We start from the raw sequence: 22,339 nt of genomic DNA, 5'->3' as shown, positions 1-22,339 counted from the left end.
TATATTATCAGGTCCCATGATTGTAAATATAAAATTTCTTTCTCAGACTCTCCTTTGCATTTCCACTGCCTCGGTCCTAATTCTGATTTATACAACCTTTTAAAATACAGATTTTTAGACTAAAAAATGCTTACCCATGAAAATGAAAATCATACAGATATTTTAAAAGATCTCTTCACCCTTCGCCAATCATGCTTTGCTCCCTGAGCTGGCTTCGTAGGCATGTGACCTGGGGGGCTACACATAGTTCCTGCAGTGGGAGGGACCTGTGCTTGTTTTCTTGCTCTGCTGTTGCCTTCTTGGAAATTTTAATCATTTTGAACACAGGGTCCTGCACTTTCATTTTGCCCTCAGCCTCACGGAATACGTAGTTGGTCCTGTCACCAAGCCACCCCTCTCCTGTTCCCCTTCACTTATGTAATCATTCTTGACTGTGTTACTTCCAGAATTTTCTGTGTATGCAGGCATGTTAACATGTGTGTATTAGTTTTTACATCAATGGCATTATTCTGTACATATACTATAGAATATATATTCTATCTTTGAAACCATACTTCTTCAGAAATCTGTGCTTAGAATCTATACTTGCTTTGACTCCTCATTGTTGTGTGATGGAATTTTTCCGTTAAAGAGTCTCTGCCTCCCCAGCACCCATACCCTGCTCCCCGTAGGCAGTCTCCATACTGCTGTGGAGGGATTTTTTCTAATTGTGGCCATGTCACTCCTCTGCTAAAAATGGACAATGCTTCCCTGTGGTGTATAGAATACATTTGCATCCTGGTAAACACATTGGACTCTGTGGAACCATGGCCAGTGTGCTCGCAAACTGCAATTCTGAGCGTGAAGGTCTGAATGATGCCTCTGTTAGACTAAGAGATTCACTAAGATAAGCCCTCACTGCTAAGCAGCAGTCAGCTGGTCTCTGCCAGGATTGCCTAATCTAAACATAGCGTTTATTTTCAGACTTTGGAACATCCTCTGTAGCAGGTAGAAAAAAAAGGGATCTTCCTTTTTTCTTACCATTACTTTGTCGAGTTGCTAATAACCAGCCTTGAAAATAGCAAAGACTGTATCATTTGTGCCTCACCCCCAATTTATATGTTGAAACCTTGCCCCCCTTGAGTGATGTAATTATTAGGAGGTGGAACACCTGGAATGCAATTAGGGCCAGATGAGGTATTGAGGGTGGGGCCTCCATGACAGGATTAGTGTCCTTAGAAGAAGAGGAGACTGGAGCTGTATCTCTGTCTTGTGAGGACCGCAGAAAGGCAGCCAATGGAAGCTGGGAAGGAGCTCTCACCAGAGCCCAGCCCTGCTGGTCTCCAGATCTCAGATTTCTCAGCCTACAGAGCTATGAGAAATGAACATCTGTTGTGTAAGCCACCCAGTCGATGATATTTTAAGACAGAGGAGGAAGAAAGCTTTTAGCTTTCTATAAACTGATTAATCTACAGTATAGGATTAGATCATATAGGCTTCTTTTATTTTATAGATGAAGAAAGTGAGCTGGGGAAACAGTATGTGTCATGTCAAAAGCCATGGAATTTAGTTATGAATTAAATTAACATCTACTGCCTTTCAGGTTAATAGACTGTGACATCTTGGAATTTTCCTGAACGCTCTAAATTCTGAGGTCAGGACAGGATTCTGGAAGAGTTTAGAGATGTCTAACTATTACAGCAACAACTATTTTCATTGCTTCCAGTCCTGCATTTCTTAGATGTGGATGTTGGATTGTCCAAGTTGGTGGTTAAAAATGCCAGAGTAGTAGCCACACATATGTGTGTGATCATGGGAGAATTCTTCAATCTCTCTGAGCTTTCATTTTCTTAAGTAGAAAACAGATATAATAGCTACCTCACAGATTCGTGATTAGAAATAAATAAGATTTTACCCTATCTGTTAACAAATATTTGATAAGCGACTATTACAAATCAAAAAGTTGTGCTAAGCAGTGAGATTATGTCAGTGATTCAAACATGTCCCTTGTCCTCATGAAGCTTACAGTCTGGTCAGATTAAAGGTATGAAAAAGTTAGCAGCACACTTACTTCCTTGCACAGAATCAATTCTCAGTTAATAATACTGATGGTTCATACATTTCTAAATGTTTGTTTTCTTCTCTTTCCTTTTTAAAAGTAACTAATATGGCTGCTTTATCTTCAGGGCTACTCTTGGTCATGAAAATTGCGGCATTTATATTGGAATCACCATGAAGAAGAATGTCCGTCCTCCTGCCCTGCTCTTTACCCCCTGTCATTATTTTTAAATTATTTGCTAGTAGAGAATCTGAACCTAGGCTGATCTGAAAAACTGGCATACATTCATCCCAGTGCTCTTTCCCTTATGCATTAATAGAACTTAAAAAAAAATAAATCAGGTTTTGAACTCAGTCTTGCCCCTATGTGAGCGCTTACAAATGGTTGGTAAGGAAATGTTCATCTAATAAAAAATACTTCGAAGATCTGGATAAGAATTACTTACTTCATGTTAACCAAGCATTTCAGTCTATGTGCCCAGTTCACACGTCCAAGAGCTCGGCCAGGATCTACCTACTCAGAGTGCGCCTAGCAAGGAGACACTGCATGTCCAACAAATCAGCTTAGAGGCCTCACTAAAGGAAAAGCAGCCTAGTGAGGTCCGTGTGAGACCTGCCCGGGAACGTGAAAGAAGATCAGGAAGGTTAGCGTGTCATGCACTCAGGAAGCTCTAGCAGAAGTGAGCTTGACATGCAGGGACATTTCATTGCTTGTGCAAGCGAGCTGCAGATGTCTGCTGTAACCGCGGGGCCTTGCTGGAGCCGCGGCTGACAAGGCCAGCTTCTCAGAACTGCCATCTGTCTGCGGACGTGGCAAGCTCTTACCAATGTGTGCTGAGAGAACCAGCATGGAATTGGGGCAGCCTGGGACATGACTTTAATGTCCTTCATCTGTCAAGTAGACTTATTTGGAAATAATGGATCATTCTGAGCAAGAATTGTTCAGGCTCTTCTAGAGTAACATTTACCCATTATTCTAAAAGCCAAATGGCATGCAGTTAGTTACTCTCTGTGGAGTCAGAGAGCAGGAATCGGTCTAGTCAATACAATTGCATGGCTCTTGGTGCTTCAGGTGGCATAAATGAAAGGCTTCCCCCCACTGGATCCAGAACCTACCTTCCTTCCTCCCAGGCACTGCTGGAGTTGGGGCTTAGTAAGAACACCATATTGGCAGTCGTGGGGCTGCCAAGTTATTTCCCTCCAGTCACAGGTCCTGTTGTCTGAACAGCTAAGGCAAGGCACAATCCATTGGCCTGGAATAGACAGCGAAATCTTTGTTCAGATTCTACTACTGAAATTATAGTTCGTAAGTCACTACAGAGAGAAGACCACTTTGACTGTGTAAGTCCACGGAGCGAGGCATGGCCCCCTGCCAACCAGATAGAATCACATGTAGAAATGTTCTGAAATAACACAGTCTGTGCCGAAATCAAGTATGAGTCCTGCTCTGTGAAACTACATTCTTAACAAAAAACCAAGAGATTGGGTGCTACTCCATTATTACCTGTTTTTAAATAATACATTAGGCACTAAGAAGGACCGAAGTAGATGGGAAGCCACTAATATTAAGGGAGCTGACCACAAATCTTCATTGACCTAACACAAGCTTAGGTTAGCAATCCAGCAATAGATATATTCCCCGCTTTCAAGAGAGTCAAGGTATAAGAGAAATACTTTAATATTCTGATAACTCATTATTTTGAAGCCTAGGTATTGTTCCTTAACTTGATCGGTGACCTTTTCGGTGTGAATCTCTTCAGCTCATTCTAGCTCTGTTGCCTTCATTTCTTCAGCTGTAAGACAAGGCATGTACTGTTCTCACACGGCTGGGGGAGGATTTCATGGGATAATGCATGTAATGTATCTAGTACAACTATGATATCATATTTACCTTTGTTACTAGGAGACTTCAGGCACAAAATAGGTCACAAGCTTTAGTAAATGCTTATGAGATAAATGAATATTCTCAATGCATTTAAAAATCTTTTCTATTTTATTGATAAAGTGATATGTATTCAAAACACTTGCACTTTTAGTGTGAGTAGACACATTAATAATTTGTTAGAAAAAAATCAAGAAATGATTTTTTTGATTTTTTTTCCTTTTTCTTCTTTTCAGAAATGGAGTTTGAACCAGTACATTGAATACAGAGTGGTTACTTACATCCTTTGTGGAGAAGACCCTGATGTCTCCAGCAATCACATGCTCTACCCTAAAGCTCTTGCTTATGTTACCCCTAGATGTTTCTCTTCAAAGTACCGAGGAGCTAAATATTCCTAGCTGCTTTTTGAGTTAGAAAGAAAAAAAAAATAACAACTTTATCCATCCTGGCTTTGCTTTCTGTTAACAAAAGTATCTGGTGTGACATTAATTTTAGTGGGAAGAATTCCTGCTTTCAGGCAATGAATATGGTGCGTTCACATTTCATTACCTCAAGGATGTCAGAATTGTGTGTTTGTGGAATAGTTAGAAATAATAAAATATGAAAGAAGATCTAGTTTATGGCTTACTAGTTGATCACAGGAAAGGAAAAAAAATGTGGGTATATTAGGAGAACTGGGGGAGATAAAATAGTACTCTCTGGGAGGATTTTAACTTAATACATTATTGAAATATCTACCTTACTAGACGTTAGGTGCTATTGGTGTTAAAATATAATAACTAAAAAAAAATAACATTTCATAGCACGTGTCAGATGCTAGGGATATTCTGAGCACTTTAATATATTAACGTATGTAAGCCTCTTAACTTACAATGCTAAACCTCAAAAAAATTTATAATCAGGTTAGAGGGTTACAATTTATACATGTAAAATAGTTACAGCATAATAAAAGTAAGGCATAATTGAGTAAAAATATCTATGTGGTGCCAAAAGAGTCTGGGCTCTAGAGACACACACAGCTGAGCTCTGCCTTCAGCTAGCTCTGTGGACCTCAACTCTGCACATTAGAGTCACCTTCAAAGCTTGTTAAAATCCCCATGCTCAAACTGTATCCTGGACTGATTAATTCAGAACCACTGGGTATGGAACTCAGGCACCGGGATTTTTTAAGTGCTTTCCAGGTGATTCCAATATGCAGCCACAGTTGAGAACCACTGTTTAACTTGGAAAAATTACTTACTATTCTCTCTAGGAGAAAAATATATATAGCACCTGCCATAGTACCTGATACCTAGCACCCGGTAGATATATTTTTCTCTCCCACCCCCACCTTAGGTAAGCCTTGGCGGTTCAGAATAAAGAAAGCATCTTGAGGGTCAGAGTTGTCTGGAAGTTCCCATGGAGCACATGAAATGTGGTCGGGTCTTCTGGATGGATCAGATTCAGAGAGCTGGAATGGGGGGTACTTTGGGGACAGTGATGAGACAGCTCTAACAGCAGTGGGACTGAAGAAGGAAGCAGCCTCCACCAAAGATTCCATATAGGAGCAAAAAAGAAGTCTGCTCCGTAAAAGGCATTTCCGAAGTTTCCAGATGTAGAGAAGAGCCATGCTACTAAAAGACATGACATAGAAAATTTAGGAGAGGTGCTGGGTGTTGAATGGCAAAATGAAGACTGTCCTCAAAGGTGCTTGTTTCTCCATCCAATTCTCTTTTGTAACTTTTCTGTGGTTTTCATTCAGAATTTACCTTGCTTCTAATTCTAACTTTGCCCTGGAATATAGTGTTTGTAATCAATAACCACCTCCTGCCTATATATCTTCACATCTTCATAAAGATTTGCGGTCAGTGGGCATCCTCTCGAATGGAGTTGGAATGGGTCTTTGGATCTCCTGTCCATCCTCCTCTTTTACAGATGAGGTAAACTGAGGACCTAAGAATTAAAGGGCAGAAATGGGATCATGCTGTTAATGACAGGCTGGACCAGAACTGAGGTCTTGGGGTCTCCAATTTGCTGATCCTTTTGTCATGTTAGGCCAGGTGAGCACAAAATTAACAGACAAAAAATGAAATATGGCCTAATGACCTCTTTGGTAGCACTTACAGGAAAACCCACAAATAGGTTATTTTAATGAATTTATCTTTATTTTGAAATGCTGAATTTATTTAGTGGATTCATGTGTTGACAGAGACCGTGTTTTAAAAAAAAAGATTGTTAATTTTCTTTCTAATAGGATGGTGGTATGTGGGGGATGTAAATGTGTTTCTGCTAATGAGATTATATTTAGTAATATTTTGAAGGGCTCAGTTTTCATCAGATCCTTGAGTATTTCAGAGCACATGCATCCTCTCCTCCAAACACTCTCTCCCCCCTAATCTTGCTGACAGCTAATTTTGCACAAACTGGGGCCTTCTTTGGCCATTTGCTTCTAAAGCTGAAGAAGCAAGTGGCCAATTGCATGCACAAAAATCCAAATATGGGTACAATTAGTTTGTGGGCATAAAATCTCAAGCACATCAAAAGGACTCCTGATTGGGTCTCTGAAAACTTGGCCCCAGTGGTTCATACTACTATATATTTATATAGTCATAACTCTCTGCATTTTTGTATTAGTTAAAAATGCCCCCCTTTTTTATTGTGATTTAGTAATACTGCTTGAAATAGACATCTGTATAACATCTGCAGGACTGGAGTTTCTTGACATTTTAAATGATACCAGCTCTTAACTAAAATTGTCAAAAAGAGGGACATAAATGCTATGTTATATATTTAAGCATTGAATGAATCAAAGCTGTGATTTCTGAAATAGAGTATGACATGTGTTTTAGGGAATGACATTCTGAGGAATAAAAATGGCTTTTGGGAGAAGTTATTTGGTTTATAATTATAGCTTTATATTTAATGCAAGTTAGAGTTCAGCCATTTGAGTGAATCAGATTGGCTGACATAATGGAGAGAAGAAATTCACTTCTGTGACTTAGGGCCATGGTGAGATGTAAAATCATATAGATAGCACTAATTCCTGACTATGTTATAGAATAAAGCAGTTTTCACTCAAGAAAAAAGTACATCATATTTTCAACATTAGAAGTATTAAAATAAAGTCATATTTCCTTGCTACAAAGAAAAGATGATACTATCATCTGTTTACATATCATAAAATGCATTTGGAGCTATTTTCCTTTAAGGTACTTCTCATTCAAAAATCACTGTATAAATTTCTCTGTCAGATTAGAAGAATTCTTTTTTCATTCTTAAGCAAGAGATTTTATTCTTTGGCTGTGTCTCATAGTTAAATTATTTTCTAAACGCTAAAAATCAACTTAAAATTAAAGAAAAAAAAACAAACCCAGGCCCTCAAAATTATATTAGCTAGTGTTGTTGAAAAGACGTGTAGACCATCATTTCATTGGCAAGGAAAAAAATGTATCCGGTTTGCTAAATAACTGTAATGTGCTGTGAAAATAAGATTTTGGAACTAATTTATGGCCATATAAGCTAAAGCCGGAGTGCCTGAATCAACTTCCTTCCAACGTTGTCCACCATGACAGCTGCTTTCAGCAGGAGGGAGTCCTACTGTCAAGGAAGGAACTCTCTGGCCACAAAAAATCCATTCTTGCAAACTGCTGTTCCTGGTCTCACTCATTTGTTTTGAATCTTTAGGTCTTTAGGACTGTTATGGGAGGGGCAGTGAGCCTTGGTTGACCATGCCCTGACTGCTCACAGTCTTCCTTGGGAAGGAGGAGGACTTGGATCTTGGTTTTAGTTCAGCAACCATTTTATTTTATTTTATTTTATTTATTGATTGATTGATTGATTGATTGATTGATTGATTGATTTTTAAAGATTTTATTTATTTATTTGACAGAGAGACACAGCAAGAGAGGGAACACAAAACAGGGGGAGTGGGGAGGGAGAAGCAGGCTTCCCGCGGAGCAGGGAGCCCGATGCGGGGCTCGATCCCAGGACCCAGGGACCATGACCTGAGCAGAAGGCAGATGCTTAACGACTGAGCCACCCAGGCGCCCCTCGGCAACCATTTTAAAATCACTGAAAGATGAAAAAGGGACATTCTCTGCTCTGGAGAAACATATAATCTAGGGCAGTTATCAGCAATGCACCTTTGACTATATTAATACACACTGTAATGTATGTACTTATACTCCTGTATCTGTGTATTATGTTCATTATAAAACAAAAATAAGAAGGATTAGATAAAAATAAATGCACATATATTTTCATCCTTACGGACTACATCCTGTGGACTGTCCGTCCCATGCCACGCCATCCAATGCATCATTCCACTCTGAAAACTACTGGTTAGTGAAAGAGAGAGAAACATGTAAAGTAAACACTTAGAACATAATGAGGTAAGTGCTATGGTGGACATGTGCCCCAGGTATTCTGGGAGCATAGCAGAGAAGCCAATCTGGGGGTGGGCTGGTAAGGAGAGGCTTCCCAAAGAGGAAAATACAGCATCAGGAGAATTAGGCCAAGATGGGAAGAAAACTTTCAGGAGCCAGGGACAGCACAAAGCAGAGCACGGAATCCTGCAGTGGCACTGTGGGCGTGAAGTGAAGCCAAGAGGCTAGGAGGAGCGGGCAGACAGGGAGGGCCAGATTTTGAGGCTCGGTGTTGTCAGGCTAAGGGACATGGGCTTGACTGGGGAGTCTATCTTGGGGTCTTCTCTCAAGAAGCCGAGCTACTCAAGTTCCTGAAGGTGTCTGCTTGAAGATAGCTTCTCCTGTTAAGGACCAGGCACAGAGATAGCTACGTGACAGGGCCTGGCATAAGTTACAGCAAATTTAATGAGCAGAAAAAGATGCCACTTCCTGAGAAATCTCAGTACTATAGCTTTGACTTTTTGTTGAAGAACTTTTGACTTGGTTCAGTAGGAGGAATGGAATTAAGTTGTTTTATGACTCTCATAAAATGTCATCTGATAAAAAAAATCCTTAACTAGACACATCGGTGTCTCCTTTGTATGTAAGAGTATATATCTCATTTAGCTGAGAATCATAAACCATACCACCTGACATGCCATAATGGGCAAATCCCTCCCTATGCACCGACAGTGATTTATTATTTAGAACACATGTTCAAGAACGGGGATATGCCCATGTTTGTTAACTGTGCATGCCAAATTGCGATTTGTACTGCCCATTTGTGAAACTCATTTCCCATTCAAGTTGTGGTGTGAAGTTCATGGCAAGGGTAGAAAAGCTCTTGAGTGTTTTCTCAGACTCTTTAGATGAAGGGAGACTTGGGGTCATGAGGCCAGAGGGACAACCAGGAATCTCACAGAAGATGCTCCTTGCTCCTCTTATCTCTTTGGAGGTATTTTTAGTCCCAGCTTTAGCTTGACCCCACTAGTCTCCACTGAAAGAAGAACACTGGGAAGGAGAGAAATAGGGAACGTGGACAGTGGCACCAAAGTGTCTCATTCCAGCTCTGCTCTATAATTAGGCAGCATTCAACACTGTAATTTCAATTTGACATCATGATTTTCCTGCCTCTATTAATGTTCAGTATATGGGAGATCTTAGTGATCATTCTCAAAGATGTTTTTTCTTAAATTAAAAAAATGATTTAAACCTAGACTTGTTCCCTTAAGCAGTTCTTTGGTTCACATAGCCAACAGATATTTATTTTGTCCCTACTCTGTAGAAATTACAGTGCTAGGTGAATTGATAGAGTGTGAACAAGTCAGACTCCCCGTCCTCATGTAGCTGATGATCTGGGAAGACTGACCTCAAAGAATTAATTACATACTTACATTTAAATGATTGTGGAAACGGTCATGGAAGAAAAGCACAGGGTGCTATGAAAATATACAATAAGGAAACAAATCAGGGGCTCAAGAAAGGTTTTCTGGTACAAGTGACTTTTTGGCTGATATCTGTAGATGAATATGGATGAACCAGGCAAAGAGCAGAGGGTGAAGAAAAAAGAATTTGGTGAATCAAATAGTTCACATATTAAAGCAATGTATTCAGATTATTTCTATGTGTTACCGTTCATCCTAATGAAAAAGTCATGTAGTACCTTGATTTTTTTGTATAAGGATAGTTTAAGTATATACTCATCTATATTAGAGGATTTTTTAGGAGAAGTGATATCCAAAGTAATCGTCACCTGTTGTGTCCCCAGATGGACAGATCTTTAGTTCGGGCTGTGAAATGGCTTCAATGTAGTCAGAGGAAATAGGCTGTAACCCACAGGTTTCCTCTGGGTGAATCAGCAAACCACAATCCTGCATTAAAATGGTAGAAATTAGCTGTAATTAACCTGACCTACAGTAATAAAATCTAAAAAAAATAAGATTATTTTTTGTGCCAAATAACCTTTGCAGATAAAAGGGAGCAATTTTTTACCCTTCTTGTGGTATTGACTTATCAATAGTTGTTTGTGCTAGAAGTAACTACTTGCATTGAGAGATGAATATAAATCCTAATGACAATTTAATCTTTATTTTGGCATTGATATTCATTACTGCATTAATACTGTCATTGATATTATTATTGCTCTGCCATTTTTTTAAAGAAATGGATGCAAGTTTTACCTTAAAAAAATACACCTGTGTGTTGTTGACTCATTAAAAATAGACTATAAGACAATATATCAAGTGAGAAAAACCATTAATGTGAAAAAATGGGAAATATTTGAGGAGAATGTTAACAGATGAATTTCATTTCAATGCACATTTATTAAGGACCCATAATATGCCAGACATGGAATTAAATACATATATTTTATTCAAAACTTATAAAAGTAGGTAACATGTCACTGCAGTGAATATCATTATAGATGCTTGTCTACTAAGCAATTCTTTCTCTAGTCTGACACGTGCAGTGGAGAACAGCAGTTTGGCTCTCTGAGATCTCTCTTCATCTCTCCTCTGCTCCAGCAGGTCGGAGCACTCTCATTTTCATTTAGCTTTTCCTTCCTTCCTTCCTTCCTTCCTTCCTTCCTTCCTTCCTTCCTTCCTTCCTCCCTCCCTCCCTCCCCCCTCCTCCTCCACCTTTCCCGCTCCTTCCCCTCCCTTCTCTCTTTCTCTCATGCATATATGTGCTCACTTTTTATCGAGGTAAAATTGATATATAACATTATATAAGTTTCAACCGTAGAACGTTACAATTCAACATGTGTACACACTACAAAGTGGTCTTCTAGCTTCTTCTTACAAGGTATTGGCTCCTGTACCTCGCCTGTGTCCCTCCATCCTGCCTCGCCTGATTCCACTGCCTCCCTCTTCACAGGGTTCTGTCAGTCTATCACGAGGGTGGGTAAAATGCTATTATCTCTGCTGGGAATGCTTTCCCTCTAATTTTTCCTGGAGAGCATCTTTTTGTGTTTTAGGTCTCAGCAAGGCCTTCTTGGAACTCTGGCACCATTATGTCTCCCCACTCTCGTCCATGTCATCGCTGCTTGTTTCCTTCATACCCTTCACCATTTGATAATTTGAATATTTTCAAATATTCAAATATTTGATATTTGGTGATAATTTGTTATTTGTGTCTTTATTCAAATATTTGATATTTGGTGATAATTTGTTTTTTTTTTAAAGATTTTATTTATTTATTTGAGAGAGAGAGAATGAGAGATAGAGAGCACGAGAGGGAAGAGGGTCAGAGGGAGAAGCAGACTCCCTGCTGAGCAGGGAGCCCGATGTGGGACTCGATCCTGGGACCCCAGGATCATGACCTGAGCCGAAGGCAGTCGCTTAACCAACTGAGCCACCCAGGCGCCCTGGTGATAATTATTTGTGTCTTTTCCACTAGACTGAACACTCCATGAGAGCAAGTAATTATTTCACGCACACATATACCCAGTCCCTACCATAGAGTAGGCAAATATTTATTGAATGCATAAAAGGTTAGGCATAATTGTTTCCCACTTCATATCATAAATTCTCAGTAATGGAGAGAAATAATTGGTTTGACCTCTTTGCTCTGTAACTTTGTCTCTAATGAGCAGTTTCTAGTCACCTTCCCTCACCGCTCACATATCCTCATACCCAACTCAGACTTCCACATCTCATATGAGAAAGCAATTAAAATAACACAAAGTTAATAATAATGTCGTGAGGAGTTTTAGTCTGAATAAACATCTATGAGTGTGTGTGTGTGTGTGTGTGTGTGTGTGTGTGTGTGTGTGTGGTAGCTATCTACACATTTATTTTTGGTACAGGCTGAACCTTTTTGTAAGGCTAGAAAAAATAACATTAAGCGTCTATGAGACTGCAAAAAATGTTTGTATCAAACATGAGGAAGGGCAATGAGAAATAACATTATACACAAGTGATGGGATTGCAAATGAGTTCAGCTACTTTTGGAGGGAAGTTTATACTAAAATAAAAAACTCACAGACTCCATAGCCCTGAAGTCAGACTTCTCAGAGTCTACTCTAGAGAAACCCTCATGTAATGTATAAGGATAGAACTAAATGGACTAACTAACATGGAGAGATTTCCAAGACACATGATAAAGAAAAAGAACAAAACCTAAAGAAATGCTTTGTTATAGAACAACATTTATCATATGAAACACACAGTGAATGTGCCACCAAGTCACCTAAATTCAGGTACTTCAGACTGAGATGTTATGCTCAATGTATTAATAAAAAGATACCTTTTAGCATATATAAATCAACATATATAGATAGAGATAGATGATGATAGATTCATTCATGCATGCAAATAATGTTGAAACATTTCTAAAACTCTGGATTTAGAGAAACCTTTGCTGAAAATTATTGTTTGGGGTCTCTCTGGGGTGTGTGTGTGTGTGTGTGTGTGTGTGTGTGTGTGTGCAAGGGCATATCCTAATATTCACCAGGAGGGCATCAGAGAGTCCAGATCACAGCTGACAGAGTCCTAGCCGTTCTCTGTGGAAGCCCCACGTGTGATTGACACGTATCAATCAATGAGAAAAATGTGCTCTTACATGCGCTGATGGCTTGTCCTGTGGGGGACCCAACTCAATCCCTGACGAGTGGGTGTGGGCTGTTTTGGGAAGCTTAGTCACAGGAGCTTTTCTGAGGTGACATCTGAACAGAATAATGAGAAAAATCAGGGGATGAGAGTTCTGAGAAGAAATTGCATGTCAAGCCCACAAGATAAAGCAGGAAAAGGATTTGTCTTACATCCTAAGTAAAAAAAAAAGTCATTTCTTTAAGAACTCATGTGCTGACAATCTACATTATAATGATCAAATCATGGAACCTTTCTTGAGATGGCACCTCGAAGCTTATATACTACAAACTCCTACTCAGAGGAAGAACAATTAATTCATAATGTGGTCCTAAGCATTTTTGAATACAGCTTCAAAATGGACAAGTATTAATACCTAGCAAGTGCAAAGTTCTTGCTGAAAATGCAAGTCCCCAACCTCAAGTGGCATCATCTAGCTCATTGTCAGAAGTGCCTTCTTTATCTTGCACTGAAATCTACATCTCATTTGTTCTAATTATCTTCTTAGCTGCAGCTTAGAAAAAAATTACTATAATAATACAGAAGCGTGTTCTGATCCGACTTCAAAGCTTCTGAAACAAATGGCTGGAAACAGAGCATGATAATCTTCTAAAATGTCCCATGTTTGCACTTTCTGAATATCGGGGATCCCCCGTATGAGCCCGTGATAATAGCAGAAACATAATGCAGAGCACAGGAAAGCAGACTGGGAGTCCGCCTGGGTGACCACACCTGCTCCTTGGAACTTGGGTCTTTGTGTTTGAATTGTCACCTGGCGTCGTGCTATTCCTGCCTCAGGTGGACTTTCCCAGGGGCTACCGCTCTGTGACAGTTGGTAGATCAGACCCATTGGTTCTAACTAAACACCCACGACTCTAGTACATTCTAAGACAGGACAGGAATCAAAGTGATATTGGAAAGGACAGACACAGCTGAGGGTAGGAGAGGGAGAGCAGATTTCAAGGTAAATGAAATTTAGTCCTAACCTCCTTTCTGTAGTTGAGGTCAAAGAATATTCTATTGTATTCTGTTTTTCCTTTTGAAATTCTCCTTGGCAGTTAATCTTTGTTTGCAGTTCATAAATCTTAACCCTTTCAGTTAAACTCTTGGCTATTTTGGAAAGCCAAGGCAGCCTGCTGAAGTGGACGTTATTCATTTTCCAGCTGCAGCCAAACAATGTTACTCTTAAGGTTGAATGAAACACAGCATCTGGCTAAGTACAGACCCAAGTCTGGAGACCGGCTGACAGAGTTGGGGGAGTAAGAAGAAGAGTGGCATCAGTACAGTTGGGTGGGCTCTGTGCACAGTTTATGAAATAAAAGAATAGCAGCATACAGCGGAAAGAGCCCCACTGTGTTACGAGTCATCCTTGTGAATTTTAGTTCCAGTTTCGCCATGAACTGGCTGTATGATGTTGAGTAAGTCACCTGACCTCATTTTCTCAACATAAAATGATGAAAGGTGGAGAGAAAAGAGGGGGAAAATGCATTAAATGATCTCTTAAGTATGGCAGCAGGCAATGTTGGGTGCCTACACAATATCCATTCTCCTTTCTTCCTTTCTAACAAGAAGACCTTTGTTTTGTTGCAGGTAGCAATATATCAGGATGAAAAAAAAAGAGGAAGAAATTCTATTTCCCAGTCTTCTCTGTGGCTAGACATAGCCATGTGACACGATTCTAGCCAAAAAAAAAAAAAAAAAAAAAAAAGGAAGGGAAAGAAAAATTAGTAAGTGAAAGCAGAAGTTGACTACAGATTTCTAGAAAACTTTTGCTTCCCTGTTGTAAGCTTTGCCTCCTTGATGTGCATTTTTTTGGTCACTCTGTTTCTTGATTCCTCTTAGAATGCAGATGCAAGCTTGAAGGAGGAAGAGCCATGTTGTGACCATGAGACAACCGTGAGCAGAAACGTAAAAGTGCCCAGGGCATAGACGCTGCTGCAGAAATGCAGTGCCAACTTTGGGTTGTCTACCTCTGCACTTGAGAAACAAACTCATACTTGGTCAAACCATTACGTAAATAAGAATATGCAGCCAAACTTTTCTTTTCCTCTAAGAGTTTGTGAAACCTATTCTTCTCAGGCCGTATGAATCTCTCTGAGTACTGCTTTAGATATTAAAAGTGATTTACCTACTAATAACAAAATTTAAACTATCTTGAAAGAAAAACTCATTAGCATCTCTCATTTCTTTCCTCACTGGGGTGATTAGTAATTTGTTCAGGTTCAGACATATTCAAGAAAATGAATGACAGCTCTTTTGGTCGTAAGTGTCATCTCTTGGAGCCTCAGAGTTTAGATACACAGAAAAGGTAGTATTTAGCAGAGTTGCTTAAAATGGCATTAACCCCAAAAAGCTCCACATTTAGAGTATATCATTTTGCTGGAGACTTCACAGACTCCTGAATGGATTGCCATAGCTCTCACTAGAATGCAGTAAGATAATTAGCAGGGATTTCCTTGTTCAGACGTGTGTAGAGTATATCTGTTTATAATTTTAAAAATTGACTAACTTTTCATGAAGTGCTACAGTGACTAACAGAAGAATATGAAAGTGCCCTTGGCTTTGTCTGCTGCCCTACCCAATGAATTCATGATCACTATTTCTTGTTACCAATTTTTCTGGGTGGCTCAGTCGTTAAGCATCTGCCTTCAGCTCAGGTCATGATCCCAGGGTCCTGGGATCGAGTTCCGCATTGGGCTGCCTGCTCCATTGGAAGCCTGCTTCTCCCTCTCCCACTCCCCTGCTTGTGTTCCCTCTTCCACTGTGTCTCTCTCTGTCAAATAAATAAATAAAATCTTAAAAAAAAAGCCTATTTAGTTCTTATAAAAGGTGTTTTGCCATAAAGGAATTAGTAGTATTTCTAATTTTTAATGTGATATTGCCATATTTTTGGAGCCATGGAGTATTTGATCTGGTAGGTGTCCTTATTTTATTTTTTTTAAGATTTTATTTATTTATCTGACACAGAGAGAGAGAGAGAGAGAGAGAGATATCACAAGTAGACAGACAGGCAGGCAGAGGGAGAGGGAGAAGCAGGCTCCCTGCTGAGCATGGAGCCCGATGAGGGGCTTGATCCCAGGACTCTGGGATCATGACTTTTGCTTTTCTGGACCCATGGAATCATGCCTTCAAGATGAAATAATTGTCTCCCTCTCCTACTAAATAATGAAAAATGCCCCCCTTAAATTTAAAAATATATATTCACTCCCTATGGCACCCAGTTCTTTCTGAGGCACCCATTTCTTCCTCTTTCCCTGGCCTGCTACTATTTCCAGGAACTCAGTAGTGACATTCAAACTGGGCAATCTTGGCACTGTCCCCTGAGAGGCAGAGTCCCCTTCCCATCAAGACCGATCTTTCCTATAAGAAATGAGGTTCCCAAAGGATCCTAAATTTGTGTGGAACCACAAAAGACCCCAAATAGCCAAAGCAATTTTGAGAAAGAAGAACAAAGCTGGAGTTTCCTGATTTCAAACTATACTGCAAAGCTATTGTAATCAAAACAGCATGGTACTGGCAATAAAAACAAACACATAGATCAATAGAATAGAATAAAAAGCCTCCCCAAGGCCCATGCATATATGGCCAATTAATTGATGACATAGGAAGCAAAAATATACAATGGGGAAAAGGCAGTCTCCTCAAAAATGGTGCTGGGAAAACTGGACAGCTACACACAAAAGAATAAAACTGGAGAACTACCATATATAAAAATAAATTCAAAGTGAATTAAAGACTTGAATATAAGATGTGAAATCACAAAACTCTTAGAAGAAAACATAGGTAAAAAGAAAAGAAAAACTCTGATACTGGTCTTAGCAATATTTTTTGGGACGAGCCTCCTCAAGCAAGGGCAACACAAGCTAAAATAAACAAAAGGGATTACATCAAACTAAGAAGCTTTTGCACAGTGAAGAAAACCATCAACAAAACAAAAAGGCAACCTACTGAATGGGAGAAGCTATCTTTAAATCATATAAGCAATAAGGGGCTAGAATCCAAAATATATGAAGAACTCACACAACTTAATGTCAAAACACCCCAAACAACCCGATTAAAAAGTGAGCAGAGGACTCCAATGGACATTTTTCCAAAGAAGACATAGAGATGGCCAAAAGGCACATGAAAAGATGCTCAACATCACTAACCATCAATGATATGCAAATGAAAACCACAATGAAGTATCACCTCACACCTGTCAGACTGGCTATTATCAAAAAGACAACAAACAACAAGTGTCAGCGAGGTTGTGGAGAAAAGGGAACTTTGTGCTCTGTTGGTGTCAATGTAAATTGGTGCAGCCATTATGGAAAACAGTATTGATTTTCCTCAAAAAGTTAGAAATAGAACTACCATACAATCCAGCAATTCCACTTCTGGGTATTTGTCCAAAGAAAATGAAAACACCAATCCAAAAAGATATAAAGATATATTCACCCCTATGTTCACAGAGATATTATTTACAACAGCCAAGATATGAAAGAAATCTAAGTGTCCACTGATAGAAGAATGGATAAAGAAGAAGTGGCATATATATATATATATATATATATATATATATATATATATATAATGGAATATTACTTGGCCATAAAAAAGAATGAGCTCTTGCCATTTGCAACTATACGGATGGACCTAGAGGGTATTATGCTAAGTGAAATAACTTGTCAGAGAAAGACAAATACCATATGATTTCACTTACACATGGAATCTAAAGGCCAAAACAAAGGAACAAATGAAACAAAGCAGAAATAGACCGATAGTAACAGGAAACAAATTACTGGGAGGCAGGCAAAATAGGTAAAGGGGATTCAGAGGAACCAGTTTTCAGTTATAAACTAAATGTCATGAAGATGTAATGTGTGCTTAGGGAATATAATAAATGATATTGCAATAACTTTGTGAGGTGACAGACAGTAACCAGACTTATTATGGGGATCATTTTATAATGTATAAAGATAGTGGATCACTAAGATATACCCCTGAAACTAATAAGATACTGTATGTCAGTTATATTTCCATTGTAAAAAAGAAAGAAATGATGCTTCAGAGGAGCTAATTTCACTATCTTGTTCCAAAAGGAATGAATTATTTTTTGTTTTCACATTGTCTCTAAATTTAACAACTGCTTTCCTTGTATTGTAGTCAGCAAGCCATAAAATACTGAGTAGCTCTTATGTGATTCTTATTATTAGATACCCAGTGAACATGTGTAGGAAAATAGCTGAGGTATACATTAGCAATAAATAATTACGGCATAATCCATCTGAAATCATCCTTTACATACCACATTGATCCTAAGACCGAATTTTTTCATTAAGAAAAGAGTGTAATGCATATAAATTCATATGAAAGGAGATTTATATCCTTTATGCAAGGCATTTTGGAAATATCTTGTGAATATAATTATACTCCAAAGACTTTATCCTACAGATATACTTCATAAAGTCTGCAGGGAAATTTACTGGAGTTATTTGTATAATAAGAGAAAACTTGACACAATCCAAGTGTTCATCAGTAGGCTCTGGTTAAATAAAATCCACTTAATGGATTATTTTGTAATTCTTAGAAAAGAAGGATGCAGAGTAAAGATATGGAGAGATATATAAGATATATTATTAAGAGCAATAAAGCAAGTCGTAGGACATTATGTATACCAGCATCTTATTTAAGTAAAATAAAATGCTAAATATTACATCTGCTTGACTGTGCCTACACAATTGTTGGAATGATGCCTAAGAAACTCTGAACAGTGGCTCTATTAGAAGATTAAGAATGGTAGGCCAGAGATGAGGAAGCAAAAATGAACTCTTAACATGTTTTTAAAGATCTTGTCATTAGTATGGATCGTTATTATATTTTTAAAAATACATATTTAAGTAAAAATAATATTTAAAATGGAAAAGTAAAAGAAGAGAAAGTCAGAAAAACACTGATACCTCCCTTTAAAGGTATATCAATTTTCTGTGACTGCCATAATATATTACCACCAACTGCATGGCTCAGAATGACAGAAATATATTGTCTCACATTCTGGAGGCCATAAGTCCTAAATCAAGATGTTGGCATATTTGGTTTCTTCTGAGGGCTGTAAAGAACTATGGACCTGCACAGTCACTTAATTCTGTCCTGTGTTCATCGTGATTGTAGTTTATCAGTGGAAACACAATTAAAAGGGAATCGAGTAAATGTTCCAGGTAGACGGATGAGCACCTGAAACATTCTGGAATTGAGTGCAAACTTGGCCATTCAAGTTCAGAGTGGATGATGTTTGAGGACGAGATATGAAGTGGGTAGAAATCAGTAAAATTATTCTGGAATCATGATTTTCATCTTGGGCCCATTCTAACGACACAAATGTTAGAATGGTGACAGTGAATTTAGCTTCTTCAATGTTGTTCTGTTTAAAAATTCTTAACAGATACGTCTCTAAGTTCCAGTTCCTTTTATCAAACTTAGAAAAATTTTCACTAAGTAGAGGCCTTTTAAGAAAGAGTACAAAATTAAATATTTTTACTGAGGAGCAGGAGACACTTTGACTTTTATTTCACATTGTTCTAATAAAACATTTGCAGTGAATAAGCTTTACCTCTAGAGTTGCCTCACGTTGAATTTTAATGAAAATGAGCAACTAGCCGAGTCATTCTACTCTGTGCGGAATGGTTCTCTAATAACATGGCTTTAAAAGTCGATGTTCCTGTTTTAGTGAAAATTTACAAATAGGTTTTTAATTTTAATGTTTTTTGAGGAATAATGGAACTTGGTGTCGGGCAGCAGAACTGTAAATGCGGCTTGACATGCTATTTGTGTTTGGAGTTCTTAGTCTTATGTGGAACACATTAGGATCCATGTAGTAATAAGCCATCAATAGGAATAACACAATTGTGTGTTCCTTTCCTTAAACATCAGCTGAAAAGTGGCTGTATATTACACTACCTGAGAATATTAAGCTGGTCCCCAATGAACTCAGGAAAAGGGGAAATTGAAACAAATTATAAACAGATGAATTAGTTCCACTCAATTGAATTTATTAATATGACATCAGTATTTGGAATACTTCTATATATTTTTCATGCATTCCAAATCCCTGAACTAATATGCAATTTTCTCTCTTTTTTTTTTAAACCTAGATGGCCTCTAAATTAACTAGGATGAGGCCAGCATGATCCTGCTTGCTGGAGTCCATTCTGAAAGGCATCCTGTATTCTCAATTTAGAAGTGCATATGAATGTCTGGGTTTGTGGAACTGGGTCTGGAAATCTAGTGAGCTGGAGCCTCTGAAGGGACTGATGCTTCCCACTTCCGGTGAGCTGGGAACTCCAAGGAAAGCAGCCTTTGTTGTGGTCTTTCAGCACTTTTGGTTTTGGGTCCAGATGGAATCCAGAGGGTAGATGTGAATGCAAATGAAAAGAAAGAATGAATTTATAGGTTTGGATATGTGAAAAAATTCGGTTCTTTTTGATTTGTGAACAAAGGAGTGGGGAATTGAAACTGAATGCACGACTGTGGGGTCTCTCATGCTTCGAAGCATCTGGATTGGTTTGGGAAGTGACAAAAGACAACATCAACAACAACTAGAAAAGGTTATTTCATATTCTTAAAGGAGCAAACCTATTATCTGTGGACTGAAGCGGAAATAGGAGAGAGTGGATGGAGGCAGGAGGCCACAGAGGTATTTTAAAAGACAACATTTAATGGATGTTTACTTACCAAACCTAACAAACGTTTGGTGTGGTGACACCAAACCTAACAAATGTTTGCACACATATTAAGTAGCAAGCAGATCTTCCCAGGAAATACTGATACTCATAAGGAATAGAACTGGTGGATTTCAGCATGGACCGTGCCATGGGTCAAGAGTCCACTAATAAAGCATATGAGGTTGTGACCCTTAAAAGTGTAGCTTTGGTAGGGAAACTTCTCAGTGAATATTTTAATCCAATGTACAGTTACATTAATTTGGGCACCACGAAGGCATTTCCTGCCTACATTCATCTTGGTGACTGCTACACAAACAACCCCCCACGTACACATACAACCCAGGTACCCACACACAATGATCCTGAGAATTGGAGAATTTTAAAACTTAAAGGGAACCAAGTGACATGTGTTACGCTACAAAAGAATTATCTCCTTACATGTCTTAAGTTATAAATTCTACCACTTTTGAGGCTTTCATAGTAATTACTTAGCACTAATAGTATTTTTAAAGATCACCCACCAATCAGCATCTGGCACGTCCACAGTTAAATTCAAAGCATGCTAAACGTGGCTACGTTCTGTTTAGAAGGACATGTTGATGCATTCAAAGCTGAACATCCAAGCTACCGTGACATTGTAAGATCAAAAGTTAACATTAATTTTTAGTGTAAACGTATCCTAACATTGCAAATATTAGCTATGAAACTGATTGTGCTATGACAGGAGAGCCCTCCCTATGTGTAGTTTTATATGTTTATACATGTTAATCAGTCTTTTAAAAATACTCTAGGAGCAGCCTAAAGGTCACCCCTCCCCCAAGATATTATTATTATTACACAGAGAAAAATGTAACTCCACAGTGGAGAAACCCAGCCAACACTACCCTCAAGAGAAACACATCCCTTCTGCAGAATTTTTGCCACAAATGTGTAAGTTCATTTAATCAGAGAAAACATATGATTCCAAATTAAGAGGCATCCTACCAAATAACTGATCTGCATTCTCCAAAAGCATCACACAGTCCTGAAAAACAAGGAGAGACTGTGGAACTGCCACAGATTTGAGAAGACTAAGGCACATGATAACTAAAAGCATTCTGGGGTCCTGGAACAGAAAAAGAAAATGATTGGAAAAACCAGTGAAATCCATATAAGGTGTTTGGGTAAGCAAATACATTGTACCAATATTAATTTTTAGGATTGACAGTACTGATAAAGTACCACAGTCATGTGAAACGTTAATATTAGGAAAAGCTAGATGAAGCGTATTTGGGAAATTTCTGTAATTGTAAAATTAATTTTATAAGTTAAAAGATAGTCTAATACAATTTGATAGTCATACTTTAGGGTTTTCTTGAAGAACAAATATACATTAACAGTAGAACTTAATCATTAAAAAGCTTTGAGCCATTTGGTTGAAGTGTCATATTGCAGAGAAATGGTTCTGTGTGGTCATGTGTTATTGGCACCCATGGATATCCCATGGCAGAAATTGTAATCTACAAGCATTTTGCTTTTAAAAATTGTGGGAATTGTGGGAGGACAGTCTACAGGCTAAAGAAGAGGTAGGGCGTACCTTCTGTATTTATGGACTAACTCTTGGGGGGATACCAATCTTCTGGTGAGTTGGCAAGGAGAAAGAGAAATGCTCTTTGTAGAGGACCTGGGTTATGCCAAGCACCTGGGTAGGCACTTCCAATGCATGACTGCATTGAATCTTTACAACTGTTTGAACACCCACTCAACAGA

At 38.6% G+C, this 22,339-nt stretch overlaps 1 protein-coding gene across 1 annotated transcript in view; it reads right to left on the bottom strand.

The window, feature by feature from the left end:
* CPED1 (cadherin like and PC-esterase domain containing 1) overlaps positions 1–22,339 on the bottom strand; it is a 267,619-nt gene that overhangs the window by 28,278 nt on the left and 217,002 nt on the right. Inside the window, exons 16-17 of the mRNA XM_028104949.2 lie at positions 10,055–10,172; positions 3,154–3,290 (exon numbers count right to left, since the gene is read on the bottom strand). Coding sequence (XP_027960750.2) covers positions 3,154–3,290; positions 10,055–10,172 — 255 coding nt within the window. The remainder of the gene's footprint in view (positions 1–3,153; positions 3,291–10,054; positions 10,173–22,339) is intronic.

This window comes from Eumetopias jubatus, unplaced genomic scaffold (assembly GCF_037043125.1).
Source record: "Eumetopias jubatus isolate StellerSeaLion01/CBP00866 unplaced genomic scaffold, mEumJub1_p1.0 scaffold_14, whole genome shotgun sequence".
Classification (NCBI taxonomy): domain Eukaryota; kingdom Metazoa; phylum Chordata; class Mammalia; order Carnivora; family Otariidae; genus Eumetopias; species Eumetopias jubatus.
The sequence above is the reverse complement of the archived record's forward strand: the minus strand, read 5'-3'. Positions and strand labels throughout refer to the sequence as shown.